Genomic DNA, 20,548 nt, shown 5'->3' on the forward strand with positions numbered 1-20,548 from the left:
AATCCAAACCATCCTGTGATTCTATGAAGCACAGACCAAGTGCATGCCCTGAATGCTGTCTTACAAAGGGATGATGACACCAGGATAACCAACACAGGGATGATCTCACCCTGCAACTGCCACCAACCTCTCTACCCTACAGAGAGACCTTTTACAGTTTATTTGGTCTTTCCTGGAGACTAAGGATCACCCGTTCATCCTCCCCAGCACTCTGCTGCTGCTCAAGCTTCAGGCAGAGTCACTGCAAAAAGCTTTTGCAGAAATTTAACAGCTTACTTGTCCTTCCCAACTATTTGCCCTTTTAAAGCTAAGAGAGATTACCTTAAAAACCAAAAGGCATTACAATGACTGTTGTTCTCTTTATCAAATCACAGACAATTTATGCTACTTACTAGTGTGCTTTAGCTTAAATCAGACTTCAACATTTCATCCAAAAGCCTTAAAGTTACATTTATAGAGCTGTTTTCTGATTTACTGAATTATCTTATGGCCATTTAAGGCAGGAGCACTTAAGTAAAAATACCTTTAATTTCCAACCAAGATTGATTTATGTGCTAGAAAAGCCATTATGAAAATGACAATAAACTGCCTGATTTTCCTGTTAGGAAACAAGTGTTCTGAGCATCCTCAATTCTCTACAATTCGCTTTCCAACTTAAATATACAGTTTAGATCTAAATTACTTTCTATAGAATTTCAACTGTTTAACTCAGGTGCTATTGTGGGAAAAGGGGTTACGGTTAACCTTGTGTTACACTGTGGAACAATCTGTATCAATGTAACAGATATCCTAATACATTTCAGACTTAAATTCGAAGTCCTGCAAGTCAATGAGACTTTGCAGGTTATTTCCTTGGTTGCAGGGCTTGGATGGCTCTGGATAATAAACCCCTGTTTTTCTCCCTCAAAGACTACAAAGAAACCCTGTAGTAACGTGCTGGGGGGAAGCACAGAAGAAGTGGTACTGAAAACCAAACGTTTTCTATAGAACAACCTCCAGAAACAATCCCACCTCTTTGGTTTATCAGTATTTAAGGGGCGCAGCTGGTCCTGGCTTTGGCTTTAAAAGAACATCCCACCTCTGCAGCTGAGGGTTGTGCTGCCTGTGCAAGAAGGACAGGAGGAAGCCTTACCTCTGTGTGTCACTGTTCTCAGACACTGGACTGCCTTTTAAATGCAGTCTTCGACGTGCCATTGACTAGCCAGATGTTCTTTCCATGTCCAATTGCATCTCAGTTCCAAATGTTCAACAAAGTCACCCAGTTTTCCTACGATCCGGTGCAGAGTGAATTCTTTCTTATTTCCTTTTGCCTCCTTGTGCTTTCATTAAATGGCATTCAAGCTTATTGAAAATATCATGGAATCATGGAATGGTTTGGGCTAGAAGGGACCTTAAAGCTCATCCAGCTCCAACCCCCTGCCACAGGCAGGGACACCTTCTACTAGAGCAGGTTGCTCCAAGCCCCTGTGTCCAAACTGGCCTTGGATGCTGCCAGGTCTCCCCTTAAGGAGCCTTCCCTTCTCCAGGCTGAACCAGCCCAGCTTTCTCAGCCTGGCTCCAGAGCAGAGCTGCTCCAGCCCTCACAGCATCTCCATGGCCTCCTCTGGACTCACTCCAGCAGCTCCACATCCCTCTTGTGCTGTTGCCCCAGAGCTGGATCAGGACTGCAGGGGGGGAGTCTCCGCTGAGCACAGCAGAGGGGGAACTTGATTATTTAGGCTGGGTCTGAAGCACAGTTTAGTTTCCCTGTTCATTATTTCCAACATGACCAGTGAAGTTACACACTCTGTACATTTGTGGTGTGTTCTCACAGCAAGTGGACTGTGTCCTTGATCCAATCTGTGGATGCTTTTTCACCAGGACAATGTTCTTGCTTTTGTTTCCAGACCAGCCTGGCTCACAGACTTGTGAATCGTGAAGGCTCCGTTACACAGCTTCCACTCTACACATCTCCTTCTTTGCCCAACATCACGCTAGGACTGCCTGCAACGGGCCCTTCCAGTGTAAGTGGGGGGAGAGGATACAGCCTTTGGAATGTTGTTTGCCCTGATTTATCCCTTAATGTGGTTGCCATGCATTGTGCATTTGCAGGGAGGATCAGCACAGCAAGATGCAGAGAGACTTACTATCCCAACCTTACAGCAGCGGATCTCTTTATTTCCTGGCACTCACCTCACTCCCTACTTGAGCACTACAACGTTGGAAAGAGATGGGGGAACTGCACATAACCCTCTTCTGCAACACATGGTCTTACTGGAACAGCCAACTGCACAAACTCCCTTAGTCACAGGTGAGAGTGATCCATAGGTAATGTGCAAAACTCCAGTCCCTAAATGTAGGGACAGCTTAAGAAAGAGAGTAAGTGGCATCTGTTGTTTGGTAGTAAGGTCTGTCTCTTGCACAAAAGAGACACAACATTCCTGTTTATCACCTCTGGTTTCTACTTCATACAGGAAAAGCACACGTCTAAAAACTCACAGATTGAAATACTTGCTGTTCATCATTATTTGAAGTGGCAAAACCACGGCGACATCAGCTGCATTCCAACAGATTGTATTTGTTTGTGTCTGTTACATTTTCAGGGTGCTAATTGCTTTGAATCACTCCCTGTGTTGTGTTTTCAGCACGAAGTACCTGTGGGAAGGCACATTTCCATAAATAGGGTTAATTCAAAGCAACAATCCTCAGTAGGATTTGGTTTTACAGTGTGTAATGCTGGGACAAAGGATGTTCTATTGGAGTTCTAATAGACGTGTTGATTTTACTTTCATTTCTTCCATTTCTGATGGGAATTCTTGAGAGATGGTGGTCACTGAAGCATTGCAGCACAGCTCTTTGGCTCCTGTCTGGTTTTACATTCAAATCCCAGGGATATACATGTGGTTCTGATAAGCTTATAAGCATGTTCAGCGAGGCTTGGAACAACCAGGGCTAGTGGAAGGTGGCATGATGAGGTTACTCAGAGTCAAGACATGGCTCTTCACCAGTTACCCTTTGCCCAAGGTGTCTGTTGATGCAAAGCCATTGGAGAAGACTTCTGCTCTCACCCTGTCACCAAGACTTCTCTGTGCTGGTGTTTGCATTAAAGCACACATAGGGAAAAGTGCAGTTCTGCTTCCTATGCAACCTCTCTCAAAGCTTCCTTCACTTTGCAGTATATAATGGTTGCTTCCAAGTGTATTCCTTCTAGACCACCTGCTACATGGGGTGTTTTTAGAGTGAGTACAGCGTATTGTAAACCAACACTTAGGAGAAACACTCACAATACAACAGAGCAACAAGAGGAAACGCGCGTTCTGGATGCAGTAACTGAAAAAGAGCAAACCAACACAAGTTCTCCAAAGTCCTCCAAGGTATCCTATGCAAACTGTATAGGGTCCCTTCCTCTGCTGGTGTGAGGAGCTGTGCTATGCGTGAAATGGAACATATCTTTCCCCCTTATTCATCTGTTCATACACACACAGACGTGTGTGTGTATGTGCATACATGAATTTATAGACATGCATTTATAAGCTAAGATGCCCTTTTACATTATTCTTTTCAGAAGAGCAAGGTTGGGAGAAAGTCAGTAAATCTTTCCCTATGAAGAGAGGCTTTTAAATGAGTCACATTCTCCCACATAGGGCAGTTGGTGAATCAATGGGAAAATGAGGTAATGTCCTGGACAGAAATGTCAAGGTGTTTCTAAACTGCTGCATTCTGGCTGAAGAACTCTGGGCAGCTTCTCTCTCTTCTAAACTAAAGACTGAAGACAGAGAGAAGATGCAACTTCTCTGCCCCTTGAACTGGGCAGTTTTCTGAATGCTAACACTTGCAGAGGCTTTACTTGGTTTTATGCAATGAGGTGAGGCAAAAGAGTACTCCTTTCCTACAGGTGTGTGCAGGTTGATCCACATCAGGGAGACAGCAGTTCACAGCAGCAATGCCTTTCTATCCCAGGTTGTAATGAGCAAAAGTAAATGCTTATCCTCAGTTCCTCCACCCTTGGGCTGGGCTTTGGGCTGGGCCTGTCTCCATATCCCAGCTTTCTAAGAAATATGGGAAGGTGTTTTTGGAGACTAGAGCAAGAACTGGTTTACCTCAAGAGCAGGTCAAAAGACACTTCCTAAAGACATGCCCTTACTGGAGCTCAGATAGGTGTTTCACATGGTAGTCATCACCCAAATTGCCAGGGGCATATGATTAACTCAAGTTATCCCAAAATAACCTCGTGTTTTCATTAAGTTACTGGCATGTATGCACAGGACAGTGGTGAAAACAACTGTAGCTGTTTGTCATCTTGGGTTCTAACTTACCTTTTTTCTATAGAAATACTGAAGCCTGATTGCTCCCATATACCTGAAATACTTCAAGGAAGTGCTTTTTCTCAATACAAACCTAGTGAGGGGTTTATCACATGAAAGTTTTCATCCCTGGTCTTTTCTACAGGAGGATATAGAGCACAGCCAAGGGCGGCCATGGCCTGTGTGGTGTAGAGTAAGCAGCAGCTTCATCATCATCCATCATCATTCAGCATATCCAGTGAGCCCCCTGTAAGGTGTAATTGCTGGATGCTGTGAGGTGGCAGCTTGGGTTGCTGCTTGCTTAGAAATGAACCTGGGGTTACTCCCTATCCCAAGACTTAAATTTCTCCAACCTACCACTGTGATGTTCATTCATGTCACCCATGGAGTGATGGAAGGCTCAGTGAGGTATTGCTGGGTTTAAGAAACGAACAATTTCCCTATGGGCTTCGAGTGACCAAGAAAACAAAGGATTCAAAGGAAAGCAAAGTATTTCTCCACCCAGTGGTGATTAATTGTTATCTGTTCTCTTTGAAGGATGCTTCAGCTGTAACTGGTGAGGTGGCTGGTTTTAACATTATATGTCATTGTCACCATCAGTGTTACTCAACAGCCGTTTTCTCCCTTCCTTTCTTCTTCCTTTTTTTCCTTCTCTGCTGTTTTTTCCTCCATATTATCTTCAGACTGGTATCTTTCAGGACTGCCCCTCCATGCACAGTCTCTGGTTGGTGGAGAACGGGTCTCCCCTTCAATACACAAACTCCGGCAGCATCGCCCGCTGGGGCGCACACAGTCTGCTCCCCTTCCCCAGAACGCCCAGGCTCTCCAGCAGTTAGTGATCCAGCAGCAGCACCAGCAGTTCTTGGAGAAACACAAACAGCAATTTCAGCAGCAGCAACTGCACATCAACAAGGTAGGCATGATGCTCTTAAAGTCTGGTTTTGCCTCATACACCATTGATAGCAACTCTGGGCAGTGCTACTAGAGAGTTTCTTGTGTGGTAATGTGTATGTGGTCTTTACCTCCATCACCAGATGGCCTTCATCCTTGAACCTCTTCTTCATGAAATACATCAGCAAGGATGTGGGCATCCATTGCCAAAGTTTGGGGCTGTTCAGCCTGGAGAGGAGAAGCAGTGTGGAGACCTCAGAGCCGCTTCCAGTGTCTGACAGGGCCTACAGGGATGCTGGAGAGGGATTCTTCATCAGGGACTGTAGGGATAGGACAAGGAGTGATGGGTTCAAACTGAAATAGGGGAAGTTCAGGTTAAATATGAGGCAGAAGTTCTTCCCTGTGAGGGTGCTGAGGCGCTGGCACAGGGTGCCCAAAGAAGTGGTGAATGCTCCATCCCTGGCAGTGTTCAAGGCCAGGCTGGACAGAGCCTTGGGTGGCATGCTCTAGTGGAAGGTGTCCCTGCCTGTGGCAAGAGGTTGGAACTGGGTGATCTTGAGGTCCTTTCCAAGCCAAATCATTCCATGATTCCATGAAGGCAAGGATCAATACCTCTGTGGTATAGTGGAAAGGCAGTACAGTTCAGACTTGTGGCTTTAATACTGAGCATTACTGTGCATCCTGCAGAGGTTGTTTTGAATAGATCAGCTAGTTCTGATCCAAAACTTGCTTTGAAGGAAGCAAGCACTACATTAATTAGAATCATAGAATAATTAGGGTTGGAAAGGACCTTAAGATCATCTAGTTTCAACCCCCCTGCCATGGGCAGGGACACCTCACACTAAACCATGCCACCCAAGGCTCTGTCCAACCTGTCTCGCTTTCTCTAAATCCCTTGGAGGACATTCCATTCTGTGAAATGGAATACATGTATTCCATTCCATTCTATGATTTGACATCGCAGAGCACCATTCACTGGAGCACAGATTTGTGCAATTGCTTTGTAGCCAAAAGCATCTGTCTGGGCATCTCAGTAATGCAGTGAAGCTGCAACAAGCTGCTTTGAGATCACTGCATCCAGTATCCATTTAAAAAGACAAAATATAACCTCATAGTTTAGCCTATGGGAAGGTAAAACTCACCTTTTAGGTACAAGAGGTCTGCTCACAAATGGTATGGATGGAGCTGTGATGTTTTACGTGAGCTGAGGTTGACCCCTAGGGTTACAGAAGGCACAGTCTGTTGATAGATGTGCACTATGAAAAGGCTGTTGGGGAAGGGGGAAATGGTTTCTCATCAGGGTGATATTTTTCTGACTCTGCTGGCCCATGCTGTTTTGAACCTTTCTAAAGGCTTTTCTGAAAGAGTTTCTTTCAGAAGCAAGCAGTAGTAGATTTCAGGCTTGGGAGGACAAGTTTGGTGGCAGGAGGACCTCTCGCATCGCTGCACTTTCATTGATGGCAGAGGTTCCTCCAAATGTTTCCACTCTTTCAGTCCTGTTAGAAAATGCAACTCCTGAGATGTAAAAGCCCCACACAACAAAACCCAACTCCACACAACTCCCTCCCCCCCCCAAAACACACTTTGTTTATAGACTCAAGCTAAGGCAGGATGATTACACAAGTTACTGACGTCAATCATGTACTTCTGGAGAGCTGCCACCGCGCACCACTTGTGCCAGCCCTGGCCCTCATTCAGCCCTGCACGCTGGGGTGGTAGGGAGCTGCTGCTGCCCTAGAAACCCCCTTTACCCCCCTCTAAATGCTCTTTGTGAGCAGGAGGGTTGGCTGTGGGGTGCTAGGTAGAGTTTCTTTGTTCAGCAATAGATGTCAGCTCGGCGGTTGGTTTGTTTGAGGTTTTGGAGGTTTATGCCGTTGCCAGCATTTGTAAGCAGCCAAAGCCTTTGCCATGACGTACCCACTGAACTCATTGAGACTTTCACTTGGACCTCCCAGGCGCTGGAGCCCTGCAGCCCTCTGAATTTCAGCTTTGTTCGAGCCGTGATCCATCACATCCATAAGCAGAGGCAAGGCGGGAAGCAGGGGGAGTGTCATGAAACTGATTGCACAGGGGCAATTTTCCCTGTTGTCTGATTTATAGAACCAAGGAGTTAAAATCATTTTGGTCCTAGCGCTGTGTGCGTGTGGCAAATTTATCCCGTGGGATAGCATCCAAGCGCTGACATGGAAAAAGACTTTTCCCAGATGCGCGGATATTTTAAGAGCCTTGTGTGTAGGAGAGTTAAGGGCACAACTAAAAATAAGGGAAGAGATTGCTGCCTTTTAATTATTAGCAGAACTGTCAGCACTGTGTTAAGGTTGGGGTTGGATTTCCTGTAAATAACACCGAGGCTGCTTTCAATTGCTTTTGGGTTTTTCCAAACTTGAAGGTTTTGGCCTTAAACTTCCCCTTTTAGGTGTCAGCATTAGATGACATCTTTGAGAAGGTCGCAGCCAAAACAAGTAATGCTGTTTCCAAGAAGGCAACTAAGGAAAAATGGGTTGTTTTCTTCCTGATTAAGAATAATCCTAATGGGGATTTGGCTGTGAAGACTCCGTGTTGGAGCAATAACTTGGAATTGGACACATGAGGACAGGGCGGGTGGCTGGGTAGGGAAAGAGAGCACAGAGGGATGTGTTGCATAGGTTGGGTCCAAAGGAGGGACGGGGCTTCCCTGGGGTGACTCCCATGGGTGCAGTCCCTTCCAGCATGGGGTCTGAAGTCCCTGCTCTGCCACTGTCAGCAGCAAATTGAGGATTGCTTGACTGCAGTGAAGCACATGGTTCATCCCATTCAGGAGCTTCTTACTGGTGTCCAGGCTGGGACCCTGCTCGTGGTGGTCTTGTTGTCATCTGGTGGTGACATTTACTTTAAGGAGGGGGAAAGAACTCCGCGCACCCATTCCGTTAAAAAAATGGGGTCACATGCCATGTGGAAACGAAAAGAGCATTATTGAAGTTGTCAAGCTGAGCACTTGAGTTAGGGCATGGGATTAGAGAAGTTTCCCATGAAAGCCTTTCTTACATTTTCTTCTTTCTGCATCTTTTTGATCCAGTTTTTGGTGATTAACTGGGTTCTGAACTTATTGCAGAGAAGGGTAAGAATGAGGCTGCTCTCTGGTGGTGTGATGCCTTGGAGTGAGAGAGAGAAAGAAGGGACCTTAAGGCTAATGCAGTTTGACGCTGTGGCAGGGAATTGGCTTTCTCCCCTCTGCCACAGAGCCACGTCCCACTGAGTGGATCCAGCTTGCGGTGGGACGCTCATGTTCTCCATATTGTTTGCAGGACAAGGAAACAGAGCTTTGAGCTGCAGAGATTTGTTTGCACACCTAAACCATCGCATCTTAACATCAGCCACATCATATGGAAAGCCCTATCCAGTGAGGTTTCATAATCTCTGCCCCAGCTGTGCATTTGATGGCATGGAGCAGCTTTGCCATCAAGTCATCGCCAACACAGATGTGCTAATATCTGCAGAGCACTCATGTGCTCACACTGCAAAACCCTGTGGAGAAATCAACTTTTTCTGCAGAATGAGGGTTTGGAACATTAAATGAGATTCTAGATAAGATAGTGAATCCCTGCTTGCAAACTGAGCTCTGTGCAGCCTTTGATTGGAATGAGGAATGTGCCCTAAACCAGTAAACTAAACAGCCCTGAAAATGAAAGCTATACATTAATCATAATCCCAGCCTGGTTTGGGTTGGAAGGGACCTTAAAGCTCATCCAGTTCCATCCCCTTGCCACATGGGTGTGCTGCTGTTTCCCACTTTTTTGCATTTCTAATGTTCAGCCCTCAGAAATGGGTTTTCCCCATGGACAAGAGGGCTTGTTTTGCCATAAGAGAAGTATATGAGGCAATCCTCTGTGGCATTTAGAGATTGGCATTTTGTTGTGACAGGGAACATCATAAAGAAAGACCCTGTTCTCTGTGGTATTTTGAGTTACAAGTGTCAGCTTTGCAGCGTGATAGGTCTTGAAGCAGCAACACCCTTTCTAAAGAGAAATGCTCAAGAACACTCAACTTACTCTATGTAGTGAAAATGGGTGTTTTGGCTTTAGTCTTCTGGATGCCTTCACAAAGCCTTCCTAGAACAGGTAATCTCCTGTTCAGCCCTGAATTATATTCTTAAACTGATTAATTCTGAGCTTCTGTGGTCAAATGATGTTTCCTCTGAGTAACCCTTATTTCTAGCATGCTTTGGGAAGTGAGGTGTTTCTCCTGCTGGGCCATATATATGTATGACAACATATATACACCACGCTGTAGTGCCTGAACTTGTTTTGTGCAGCAGCATTGGGTGGATGCATTTTTATTAACACCTAGAATTTCATTTCACTGTTCCCTTATTTTCTTTTCCTTGGAATTCATTAACTCTTTAGCTTCAGATGACTCCTTTGCATATGTCATTTGTGATAGCAGAAAAATGCAGTGTGTTAGATTGTGCTAGCATGCAGGTAGGGCTCTTCCCCTTTGAAAGGTTTAAGGGAGTCTGGTTGGAATTCCCCAGACATAAACTTGGGATAGAACAGGTATTGAAAATGATCTCTGGAAAAGCTCCTTCAGCATTCCTGCTGTCTCAGTTGAACATGAAATGCCCTCCAGCAGGACACGAGGCACTTGACATTCATGTTGCTTGTGCATCAACGCACCTACTATTAGGGTGAAAATGCTGTTTAGGGTTTTGCCAGGAGCCGTTGTTCTGTGGGGTGTCTGTTGCTGCAGGGCTGGTGATGTCTAGATGTGTAGCTGATATAATCAACACACAACTCCAATTACTTAGAGAAGGGAAAGCAAACAGCTTTGGCTATTGCCAAGGTGTTTTCTTCTCGCTCCCTCTCCTTTTCGCATCCAGGCAGTCCCTGGTCTTTGATTAATTCCACTTGGGTTGCTCCCTCTGGTCTAACCAGCACCCTCATGGTTCTTCCAGCAGGTAGGCTGCCTCAGACTAATAGCTTTTCCTGCTGTCTCATCTCTTCAGGGGCAAAAAAAAGCCCAAGCAACCAACTGATAACAGATTATTCTAGGCTTGAGCTGCTGCAGAAAGCTCTGTCAGCTCCTTACTATGCCCAACTCGGCCTCTCCCCATCCTCCCTTATCAGCTCTTGGTTTTTCTTAGTCTATACAACTTAAAAATGAGAATCCAATGGGTACCTCACATGGGAGGAGTCATGTTGATAGCTGTGTTGATAGCCAGAAGAGCAAGGCTTTTATTTCAGCTTTCCCAGCATTTAATTCAAGCCCCTAGCAATGTTTCCTGCAGATGTCTTATGGCTCTCTGCTATCACTTGAGCATCTCAGCCAGGGTACCAGCCCCCCACCGCCTACCTCTCCATTCCTAGCCACATGCTTGACTCAAAACCAGCACTTTTTTGGCTGTTTGGATGCTTTTGAGCTGAGCCTTCACCATTATTTATTCCTGTCATTCTCATCAAAGCTGTGTCTCCAGTTATCCAGGGTTGTTCTCCCCTGAGTTTCTCTTTCGTTTCCAGAGGAGGAAAGTGAGGTTTCTGTTGGGTTCTGCACAGCATGGCATGGTCAGGGCCAAGAGATAGTCTGTCTGCTGGGATGCAGCCCAGCACCCCGGGGGATTCTGAGCTCAAGCACACACTGAAGCTGGGTCATGGGGAGTTTCTCCTCACCCAACACCTCCAAGTCCTTGTCCTCAGGACTGTTCCATCCAGTCACCCTCAGCCTGTGTTTGCGCTGGGGATTGCCCAACCCAGGGGCAGGACCTTGCCCTTGGCCTGGTTGAACCCCATGAGGTTCACATGGTCCCAGCTCTCCAGCTGGGAGAGGTCTCCGAGGTCTCTCTGGATCCCATCCCTTCCTTGCAGTGTATCAACCGTACCACACAGCTTGGTGCCATCAGTAAACTTGCTGAGGGTGCATCAATCCTGCTGTCCATGTGCCAACACAGATTTTGGTACCTTAAATTGTCTTAAATTATATGAACACATGTTCATGAAATGGCAAAAATGGAAGGTTTTTAGGGAGTTCAGTGGGCCTGGAATGCACGTGCTCATGTATTGTATGGAATATGTTCCTACAAATGTGCTTGCTTTGCAGAATTGTCCTTTTAGAAGGACAATAAGGTTGCAGCAGGTAGAACAAATGCCATACCAAGAGATTCACTTTGTACTGGGAGAGCAAACTGAATGTTTTAGAATATCCCTGTCATTGACCACTTGAGCTTTCAATCTTCAGAATGTTTTAAATTTCATTTTTACATTTATATGGAGTTGGAATAATTTAAAACCTCTAGGGAATTACACTGCTGCTCATTTCCATCGCATTTGACAAAGACAGTTTAAGTTCTTTTCCCAGCAATTACCTTGTGTAGTTCGTAAGTGCAAAAGGTATTAAATTCAAAGCTGGAGACCTTGGGTCCAAGCAGGAAAAGAAAGCAGCAGAAGGTAATTTATCATGGTTTAATTAGCTTTAAAACAGATTCAGTTCATCAAGCCTAAGAGAGCTTAATATTGATGGAAGAACTTTCTTTAGCTTAATGTGGTTTAGTTACCCAATGAGTACCACATTGGATGGGGGGAGTTGGGTGGGTGAAAAGGTACTTCTCACCTTGAGAAGTTTGGATCCCTGAATCCTTTAGGTTGGCAGGAACCTTGTGAGATCATTTAGTCCAATGTCCCTCCTTGAGCAGGATCAGCTGGAGCAGGTTGCCCAAGATCATATGCAGTTGGGTTTTGAATATCTCCAAGGATGGAGACTCCACAATGCCTATGAGCAACCTGTTGGACCACTCTCGCAGTGAAAAATGCATTTCTTGTGTTCAGAAGGAATTTAATGTGGTTTAATTTGTGCCCGTTGCCTCTTGTTCCATCATCTGAGGGCAACCCATCAGGCCCCATGGATTTATGTATTCCCCAGAGTTTTTGAGTTCTCCCAAAACCTGGTGGCCATCCACCAAAGGCTAAGTCTTCCTTGCTCCAGAATTTCCTCTTGAGATTCCTGAGGGATGGCCTTGCTGGAAGAGAAGGCTTTAAGTACCATGGCCTTTTCTATGTCATTTGTCACCAGGTCCATTCAACAGCAGGCCCATGAATTCCCTTGTCTTACTCTTTTCTTTCTTGATACCGTTCAAATGCCTTGCCAGATTCAACTCCAGGTTGCCTTTGGTTTTCTTAACACCATACAAACAAGATCAGATAGCAACTCTCCTCTTGGTGTCACCTCTCCTGCTTCCAGCTCTTGTACAGTGCCTGGTTATATCTTGAGTTCACTTAGAAGCAACCTGCTCATCCATGTAGGCCTTCTGCAACTTGTGCTTGCTTTCTAACTAGTTGGGATGGATCTTTCATGATCTTGTAGAATCCCTGAGTATCAGCCAGCAGCCCTGGACCCCACTAGTCTCCAGGGATGTATCCCATGGGACTCTTCCAAGCAGATTTGTGAAGAGACCAGAGTCTGCTTTCCTGAAATCCAGGGCTGTGGTCCTGCTTTTTGCCCTGTTCCCTCCCCTTCAGATCTTCAACTCCACCATCTCATGGTGGCTGAAGCCAGTGCCGACTCTGTGCCTTCCATATCCCCAAAGAGTCCTTCCTTGTTTGTAAGTGTCGGGTCCAAGGAGGCCACATTCCTCATTGGCATCTTGATCACCTGTGTCAGGACATCACCATCAGTGCACTCAAATCTTCTCACTGGCTTGAGCTGTCTTGTCCTTTCAGCAGATAGCAGAGTGGGTAAAGCCCCCAAGACAGGACCTGTGAAAGTGAGGCTTCTTCTGCATGCTTGATGAAGGCCTCATCTAGTAGATCTACCTGACTGGGAGGTCTTACAGCAGTCTGCCCACCTCAAGAGTGCTCATCTTGGTCTGTCCACTTCTTTAAGCTCTTGGCTGATGCTGCCCAAAGAAGCTGTCTGTGGCTGCCCCATCCCTGGCAGTGTTCAAGGCCAGGTTGGACACGGGCTTGGAGCAACCTGCTCTAGTGGAAGGTGTCCCTGCCCATGGCAGGGGGCTGGAACTGGATGAGCTTTAAGGTCCTTTCCAACAGAAACCAGTCAGGAATTCTGTGGCTCCAGATCCATACCAAAACACAGAGCTCCATGTATTCCTGCTCCTCCCTCACATAAAGGGCAGCTTTCCCTCCTCACATTCCCAGCCTGTCCTTCCTAAAAACCCTAAACAGGATGTCAATCAGTACAAAACCACTGGCTCTTGTTACTAAAAGGTGGATGCTGGGGTTGGGAGGTGTCAAAAGAGGGGTGGGCTGCATCCCCTGTCAGTTGGGGATTTGAACCCTGCAGGGGCTTGCCTTAAGCTTGTAGGCAAGATAATGCCCTTCTGGGCGTCCTGCTCCTCTCAGGAATCAAGACATCCAAGATACAGTAATTCACCACGTACTGAAAACCTGTGGCCCTGTGTTCCAGTGCTCCAAAGTTAAAGGTTTTGAGCCTCAGTTATTTGAGATCGTCTGCTGGAGCTATGAACAACTTCTTGCTGTCCCCACTGTGATCCTTGATGGCAATTAATCCTTTATATTGCCACTCTTTGCCTGAATCTGCTTTGTATAGGGCTGCTGAAGTTACATGGCGGAGTCTCTCTCCCTGCACTTGAGGAAAAGGGCTTAGTTTCAGGTTTGAGCCATGGTTCTTCAAAGAGCAAGTTACTTACAAGTAGTCCCTCTTTCTGCATGTGTTCAGTAACTGTGTTTTGATTCAGCTTTATTTGATTTAAAATCAATATTGCTTTTCATACCAGTGACCTAATCCTTACTAAAGCTCTTCCCTGACAGCTTTCAAGGTTCAGCAGCTTCTTTATAAGCCTAGGAAGTGGGTTCAGGCTAAGCCCTTTTCAGGCAAGGAAATGGATTTATTTACCTGTGCTGGATTTAAAGACAGTTCATGGTTTTGGATTGGGCTTTTACCCAAATAGGAATCAGGAGCAGTCTGAGAGTGAGAAGTGTGAATTTTACCTTCATTAAGTCTGAGCCTGTGTGAATTACAGTGAAAACTCTGTTGTTCCCTTGGATTTAGTAGCTGCTTTCAGGGAAGTTCACCATCTCTAGTTAGGAAAGTCTGGCTGGAATGGGCACTTCTCTTGTGGATCACTTCTGTACAGATGTGCTAAGTTGAGTGTCCTCAGCTTCCTCTTAACTCATCTCAGGAGAGTGACAAAGAGGAATCCTTATGAAAGCCTCTCAATTGACAGGTAAAATTGAGGGGTGATTCAAAGAGACACTGGGAAAACAAGGTAGCAGAAAGTCTCTTAGAGTGTCTGGTTCTCTGTGTGTCTGTAAATGGAGTAGCATCCATAGGTGTGTAGGCACAAGAGGTTCTTACTTCTTAAGAGGGAAAATCGAGTGGAAAATGAAGACTCGTCATTACCTGGGAGACAGGAATTCATAGCTCTTAATGGTGAGGTTGCCCTGACTTTTCTCTTGAGCAGTTGTTCTGGACCTCATTTATGAGCTAAAAGCTATAATTCCCAATTGCTCTTCCATGAATTGTGTTCTTTGAGGAGAACAGAGTGAACTTTACCTCTGGGGAGTTGCAGTTTATTTATCTCTTCATCTCTGGGTTCTTATTCTCAGATTATATCAAAACCTAATGAACCAGCTCGCCAGCATGAAAGCCACCCTGAGGAGACAGAAGAAGAGTTACGGGAACACCAAGCCCTTTTGGAGGAGCCATACAGCGACAGAGTTGCAAGCCAAAAGGAGGCCCCAGGCTTGGCCAACATGGTGCAAGTGAAGCAAGAACCCATCGAGAGTGATGAGGAGGAAGCAGAGCCGCAGCAGGAGCTGGAGTCTGGGCAGAGGCAGGCTGAGCAGGAGCTGCTCTTCCGTCAGGTGAGCTTGCAACACACCATGCTTGGGACTTGGTTCTTTGCAGAAGGTTGGTTGGTTCTTGGTACTCACCTTATACTGCTCTGGGGTGAGAGGCTTTCTTCCCTGTGAGGGTGCTGAGGTGCTAGCACAGGGTGCCCAGGGAAGCTCTAGCTGCCCCATCCCGGGCAGTGTTCAAGGCCAGGTTGGACACAGGGGCTTGGAGCAAGAAAGTGTCCATGCCCATGGCAGGGGGTTGGAACTGGATGAACTTTAAGTTCCTTTCCAACCCAAACCGTTCTATGACTCTGTGATAAGCTAAGGGCAGCCAGCTTTTGAAGACTGGCTACATAAAGAAACATGCAGGTTAAATCAGTCACCACATCAACTCAGAAGTCCCAGGGAGAATCTGGATCCGCTGCACCTAATGCAATGTGTTTGCAGCCACTGAACCACTTTCTGTTTCTTTGGGAAGACAAGTGTGGTTCAATTGCTACAGAGGATTTTAGTTTGGTTTTATGTTTAAAAACAAATGGACTGCCCAAGAGAAGGGCTAGTGAAGGGAAAAGGGGACAAGATCCATGGGAGGGGGTTCCTTCTTCAGAGCTAGAGTTCCTAGAGACCTCACCGTTCTCACTTTTGAGGGTAAGCACTGGAGGCTTATGGATTGCAGGTGATAAATCCAAGAACAGCATAACACAGAGTAATCTTCTCAGTTACATGGCAGTCTCCCAAAGTCTGCCTGTTGTTGTAGCAGTAATGAAGGTAATTCTCCTACGGCATCAGTGCTCTGCTCATCTTTACAGCCTTCAGCACTGACAGCCCTGCATAACCCCTGCCCAGGATCTGCAGCCAAGAGCAGATTGCTGTAGCCATGCCAGGTTGTAGGAGCAGCCCTCAGCTAGGGAAAATGGACTTGTGCCAGATTAGCAGTTGCAGTGTTTGGGAATCAGGTGCAAATGAGTTGCTCCATGAAGTCATCTGCATCTTGCTGCTCTGCCTTCTTCCCATCACTGTAGAGCTGACTTGTGGAGCTGCTGTTGTTCCTCAGATACTAGGTTTGGTTCCTTTATCTTCAGAGCAGTGCTGCCTTGAAGGATCAGTGCCATGGATAACCATGCTTGTTCGAATTGTTATTTGATTTATGCAGTCACATCCAAGCCTCATTGCCTTAGTGAATAAATAAATACATAAAACAAATGTCATTTGAACAACATTAGCAGAAGGTATCCCTGCCTGTGACAGGGGCTTGGAACTGAATGAGCTTTAAGGTCCCTTCCAACCCAAACCATTCCATGATTCTATACCTCCTTCTTTTCCCCACAGCAAGCCCTTCTGTTGGAGCAGCAACGGATCCACCAGCTGAGGAACTACCAGGCGTCGCTGGAGGCAGCTGGCATGCCTGTCTCCTTCGGAGGCCATCGGCCCCTGTCCCGTGCCCAGTCCTCACCCGCCTCGGCCACCTTCCCAATGTCTGTACAGGAGCCACCCACTAAGCCAAGGTTCACAACAGGTAACGTTTTGGGACACTAGAGGCTAAAGCAGTAGGGTTGGTGTTACCATTTTGCCTTAATGTTGCGCTTTTCTGCCATGTCCCTGCAAAGCCATCTGTGTCTCGGCTGTGTTTGGGGTTCCATAGCATCCTGTCGTCTTCAAGGATAAGTGTCAGTTGCCTTACACCCTGTTGTCTTGCTTGTGCATTCTGCAGAGGGACAGACAGCTTACAGTCCAGACAGCAAATAACAAGAGAAGCAAGCACAGTACTTTAATTATGGATCTCCCTCCAGAAAAACACAAGTTATATGCTGTGACAAAGCTGATTTAGATGCAAGGCAAGAGAGAGTTAGTGTACTGACAAAGGACAGTGTGCCAATTGCAGTATCTGATGGCTGTATCAAGTCCCTGTGCAACTCCATGCCATAAGTTATCCACTCCAGGCTTTGTGCCAGTCTACCCGTCCTTCTGTAACACAGCCTCTGCCAGGGAGTCTGTGTCTATAGGTTAGCACAAATGAGATTATCCCAGTTTTAGCAGGGATAGAGGTATTTTTTCCTTAGTAGCTGGTGCAGTGCTGTGATTTGGCTTTAGCCTCAGGATAATGCTGACAGCACACTGATGTTTTGGTTGCTTCTCTAAATCAAGGACTTTTCAGTGTCTCATGCTTTACCAGTGAGAAGGGGAACAAGAAGCTGGGGGGGGACCCAAACTAGCCAGAGGGATATTCCATGCAACAGCACATCATTCCCAAGTGTATAAACTGGGAGGAGTTAGCTGGGAGCCACTGATTGCTGCTCAGGTCAGATGGGTATAGGTCAGTGGGTGGTGAGCAGTTCTATTGTGCATCACTTGTGTTTACTGGGTTTTATTTATCTCTCCCTTTTTCACATTACTGGTATTATTATAGCAGAATCGTTGTTGTTATAACAAGTCCAGAGGAGGCCATGGAGATGCTGCGAGGGCTGGAGCAGCTCTGCTCTGGAGCCAGGCTGAGAGAGCTGGGCTGGTTCAGCCTGGAGAAGAGAAGGCTCCTTAAGGGGAGACCTTAGAGCAGCTCCAGTGCCTAAAGGGGCTACAGGAAACCTGGGGAGGGGCTTTGGACAAGGGCCTGTAGGGACAGGACAAGGGGAATGGCTTTAACCTGCCAGAACAGGGGAGACTGAGATGAGCTCTTAGGCAGAAGCTCTTCCCTGTGAGGGTGCTGAGGCGCTGGCCCAGGGTGGCCAGAGAAGCTGTGGCTGCCCCATCCCTGGCAGTGTTCAAGGCCAGGTTGGACACAGGGGCTTGGAGCAACCTGCTCTAGTGGAAGATGTCCCTGCCCATGGCAGGGGTTTGGAACTGGATGAGCTTTAAGGTCCCTTCCAACACAAACCAGGCTGGAATGCTATTATTATTAGAGTTAATTTCAATAATCTGTTCTTAATCTCAGCCTGTGGCCTTTACTCTTCCATTTCTCCTCTCCATCCTACTGCCGGGGGCAGGGGAGACATGAGTGAGCAGCTGTGTGGTACTTAGTTGCTGGCTGGGGTTAAATCACAATTGCAGAGCCCCATCCTGACAGCCAGCTTTTTGTCCCCCAAAATCCTTTCTGTCTATTCAGTAGCCTTAGTAAGAGATGAAGTTAATTTATGTGCAGCTTTCCAATTCCTATGTTATGTGATTAGGAGGATGTGTTTTGAAGTACGCCTTCTTCCTCAAATGTCAAGCTCTTATTTTGTGAATGAACATGTTGCAATGTGATGTGTGCCCTGGGAAAAGGAAAGGGAAGAAAATCCAGAACACTCCAATATGAACAACTCATGATTTTGTTTCTCTTTACTTACACATTTCTTTCACCCACACTTTTTGCACTGTTAAAATCAGCGCTGTGGATGGCGTTTATTTTCAGATACTGATGAAGTCATAGGATAGTTTGGGTTGGAAAGAACTATAAGATCATCCAGTTCCAGCCCCTTTGCCATGGGCAGGGATGCCTCACTTTAGACCATGTTGCCCAAGGCTCTGTCCAACATGGCCATGAACACTGCCAGGGGTGGAGCATTACCACTTCTCTGGGTACCCTTGCCAGTGCCTCAGCACCCTCACAGGGAAGAGCTTCTGCCTTATCTCCAACCTGAGCTTCCCCTGTTTCAGTCTGAACCCATCACCCCTTGTCCTATCGCTACAGTCCCTGATGAAGAGTCCCTCCCCAGCATCCTTGTAGCACCCTTCGGACACTGGAAGCTGCTCTGATGTCTCCACGCAGCTTCTCTTCTCCAGGCTGAACAGCCCCAGTGTTCTCAGCCTGTCTCCATACGGGAGGTGCTCCAGCCCCTGCTCATCTTCGTGGCCTCCTCTGTATTTGCTCCAACAGCTCCATGTGCTTCTTATGTTGAGGACACCAGAACTGCACACAGTGCTGCAAGTGGGCTCTCACCAGAGCAGAATAGAGGGGCAGGATCACCTCCTTCAACCTGTATAGTGGGTAGTTGTCTATCTAGTAGATAACGTTAAATATGACTTTGTTCTTCAGCTCCTAGCTGAAAGCATGTCCAACCAGCTCTGTAAAAGCACATTTTTGCAAATCAGCCTTTTTAGCCTCTATTTGTTGTTAATATTGAAACCCTGGGTTTCAATAAAACTGCATTTCTAATGCACCCAGCTATAGTGAGATGATTCTAGAGTTTAGCTTTTGCCAAAGGTGCAAACATGGGTAGTTCCCTGGCTCACAGTCAAACCAGATGGAATTTGAGCATCTAATCCACTTAGACCCAAATCCTGGTGCTTTAAAAGCAAGGAAGTCTTGCCCTACTTTAAGAGATCAATCGTTCCTTCTCTTCTTTCCCTTCTTCTCCTCTGCTATGTAAGTTGCCTTGTCAATCATATGCAGGACTTGGAACATACAATAACATTTCCTACTGGAGGATATACTTTTGACTCAGATGTGTGCCTCTAAGTTTCATTCCAATTACAAGTAACTGTAAGAATGTAGATGTTGAGAACTGTGCTGCTTTGAAAAGACACTTTGACAATGTTCTGATTTCTTTTCCTTGGGTTTAAAAGAAGAAAGTGGCTTAAAATAAGAGGTAGAACATCACACTGCTTTTATATAGCACCGCACAATCCCGTGCAATGATATGAAGGATGCTTAGTGTAGTTCACCTGTAAAATGTCCTTTTCATGGCATTTATTCATGTTAAGACTTCAAGGCCCTTATTTTGCCTCCTGTCTTGTGCAGTTCTCTACGTTTTATGCTAGGTGAATGGAGGAGGGAAAACACAATAAATTGCTGTCAAGGGAGGAGTGTTTCCTGTTCACTGGCACTAATAGAGGTGCAGTGCATTAAAGGTGAGAACTTTAGTCCTATAAGTAGTCCTTCATCTCACATAAAAGGGGAAGCCTACAACTCTGGGCATGCAAGCATGGAGAGGAAAGGCAGGCAGCTCAGCTGCTGAGCATGTGTGTGTGAGTTCAACTGCTAATATGTGCTTGAAGTTGTCCATGGTGTGTCGCAGATTGTGTCTTTAGTGGGTACTAAAGCTTAATCACTAGGCTTGAGCTATTCTTTGAAAGGCAGGAAATGAAAGTCTTGGGTGTTTTTCAAAGCAGGCAGTGCTGAAGTCCATCAGGCTTCTTTTTCACAAGGCAAATCCATCTGTTTTGATGAGTGGCTGCTTTGGAGTCTGATCCTCACATGATTTCAGAGGAATTCAGATTTGAATTGTTGTGATCATTCTGTGAGAGGGCTGCAAAAACCAAACCTCATTCAATGGCCCTAATGAAGCCAACCGTGATCACTCTAGACATGGATCCATCTCTTTAAGAGATCAGTTATTGTCCAATAAGGCATTGTTCACACAAAGGCATTGTTCATCACTTCCATATTCAGGATATTCTATAGCAAACAGTAATGCTTTCTATGGACAGAGTTAGGAGCAGACAGCTGGGAATTCTGGACTTTATGTATAATGTATTTCCCTGTTTCTTTCTGTGTCCAATACCTGTGACTTCAAAGGTATGTGTAGGAAGACAACATAATGCGCTTCTCAAACATGATGTGCATTACTCCACATGAAAGCGAAAATAAGTGCCCTTGCTGACTTCTCCAAGCAC

At 46.1% G+C, this 20,548-nt stretch overlaps 1 protein-coding gene across 15 annotated transcripts in view; it reads left to right on the plus strand.

Annotated features, from left to right (window-relative positions):
• HDAC4 (histone deacetylase 4) overlaps positions 1-20,548 on the plus strand; it is a 214,683-nt gene that overhangs the window by 146,656 nt on the left and 47,479 nt on the right. For 13 of the 15 annotated variants that reach the window (XM_061460055.1, XM_061460048.1, XM_061459973.1 and 10 more), the window contains 5 exons: positions 1,887-2,003; positions 2,092-2,290; positions 4,967-5,196; positions 14,726-14,983; positions 16,286-16,472. In XM_061460055.1, the coding sequence (XP_061316039.1) occupies positions 1,887-2,003; positions 2,092-2,290; positions 4,967-5,196; positions 14,726-14,983; positions 16,286-16,472 (991 nt within the window). The remainder of the gene's footprint in view (positions 1-1,886; positions 2,004-2,091; positions 2,291-4,966; positions 5,197-14,725; positions 14,984-16,285; positions 16,473-20,548) is intronic. The other 2 variants (XM_061460072.1, XM_061460062.1) reach the window with 1 other exon arrangement.

This window comes from Pezoporus flaviventris, unplaced genomic scaffold (genome assembly GCF_033815535.1).
Source record: "Pezoporus flaviventris isolate CSIRO_AGI_PZ_B2104156 unplaced genomic scaffold, CSIRO_AGI_Pfla_v1 ptg000001l, whole genome shotgun sequence".
Taxonomy (NCBI): Eukaryota; Metazoa; Chordata; class Aves; order Psittaciformes; family Psittacidae; genus Pezoporus; species Pezoporus flaviventris.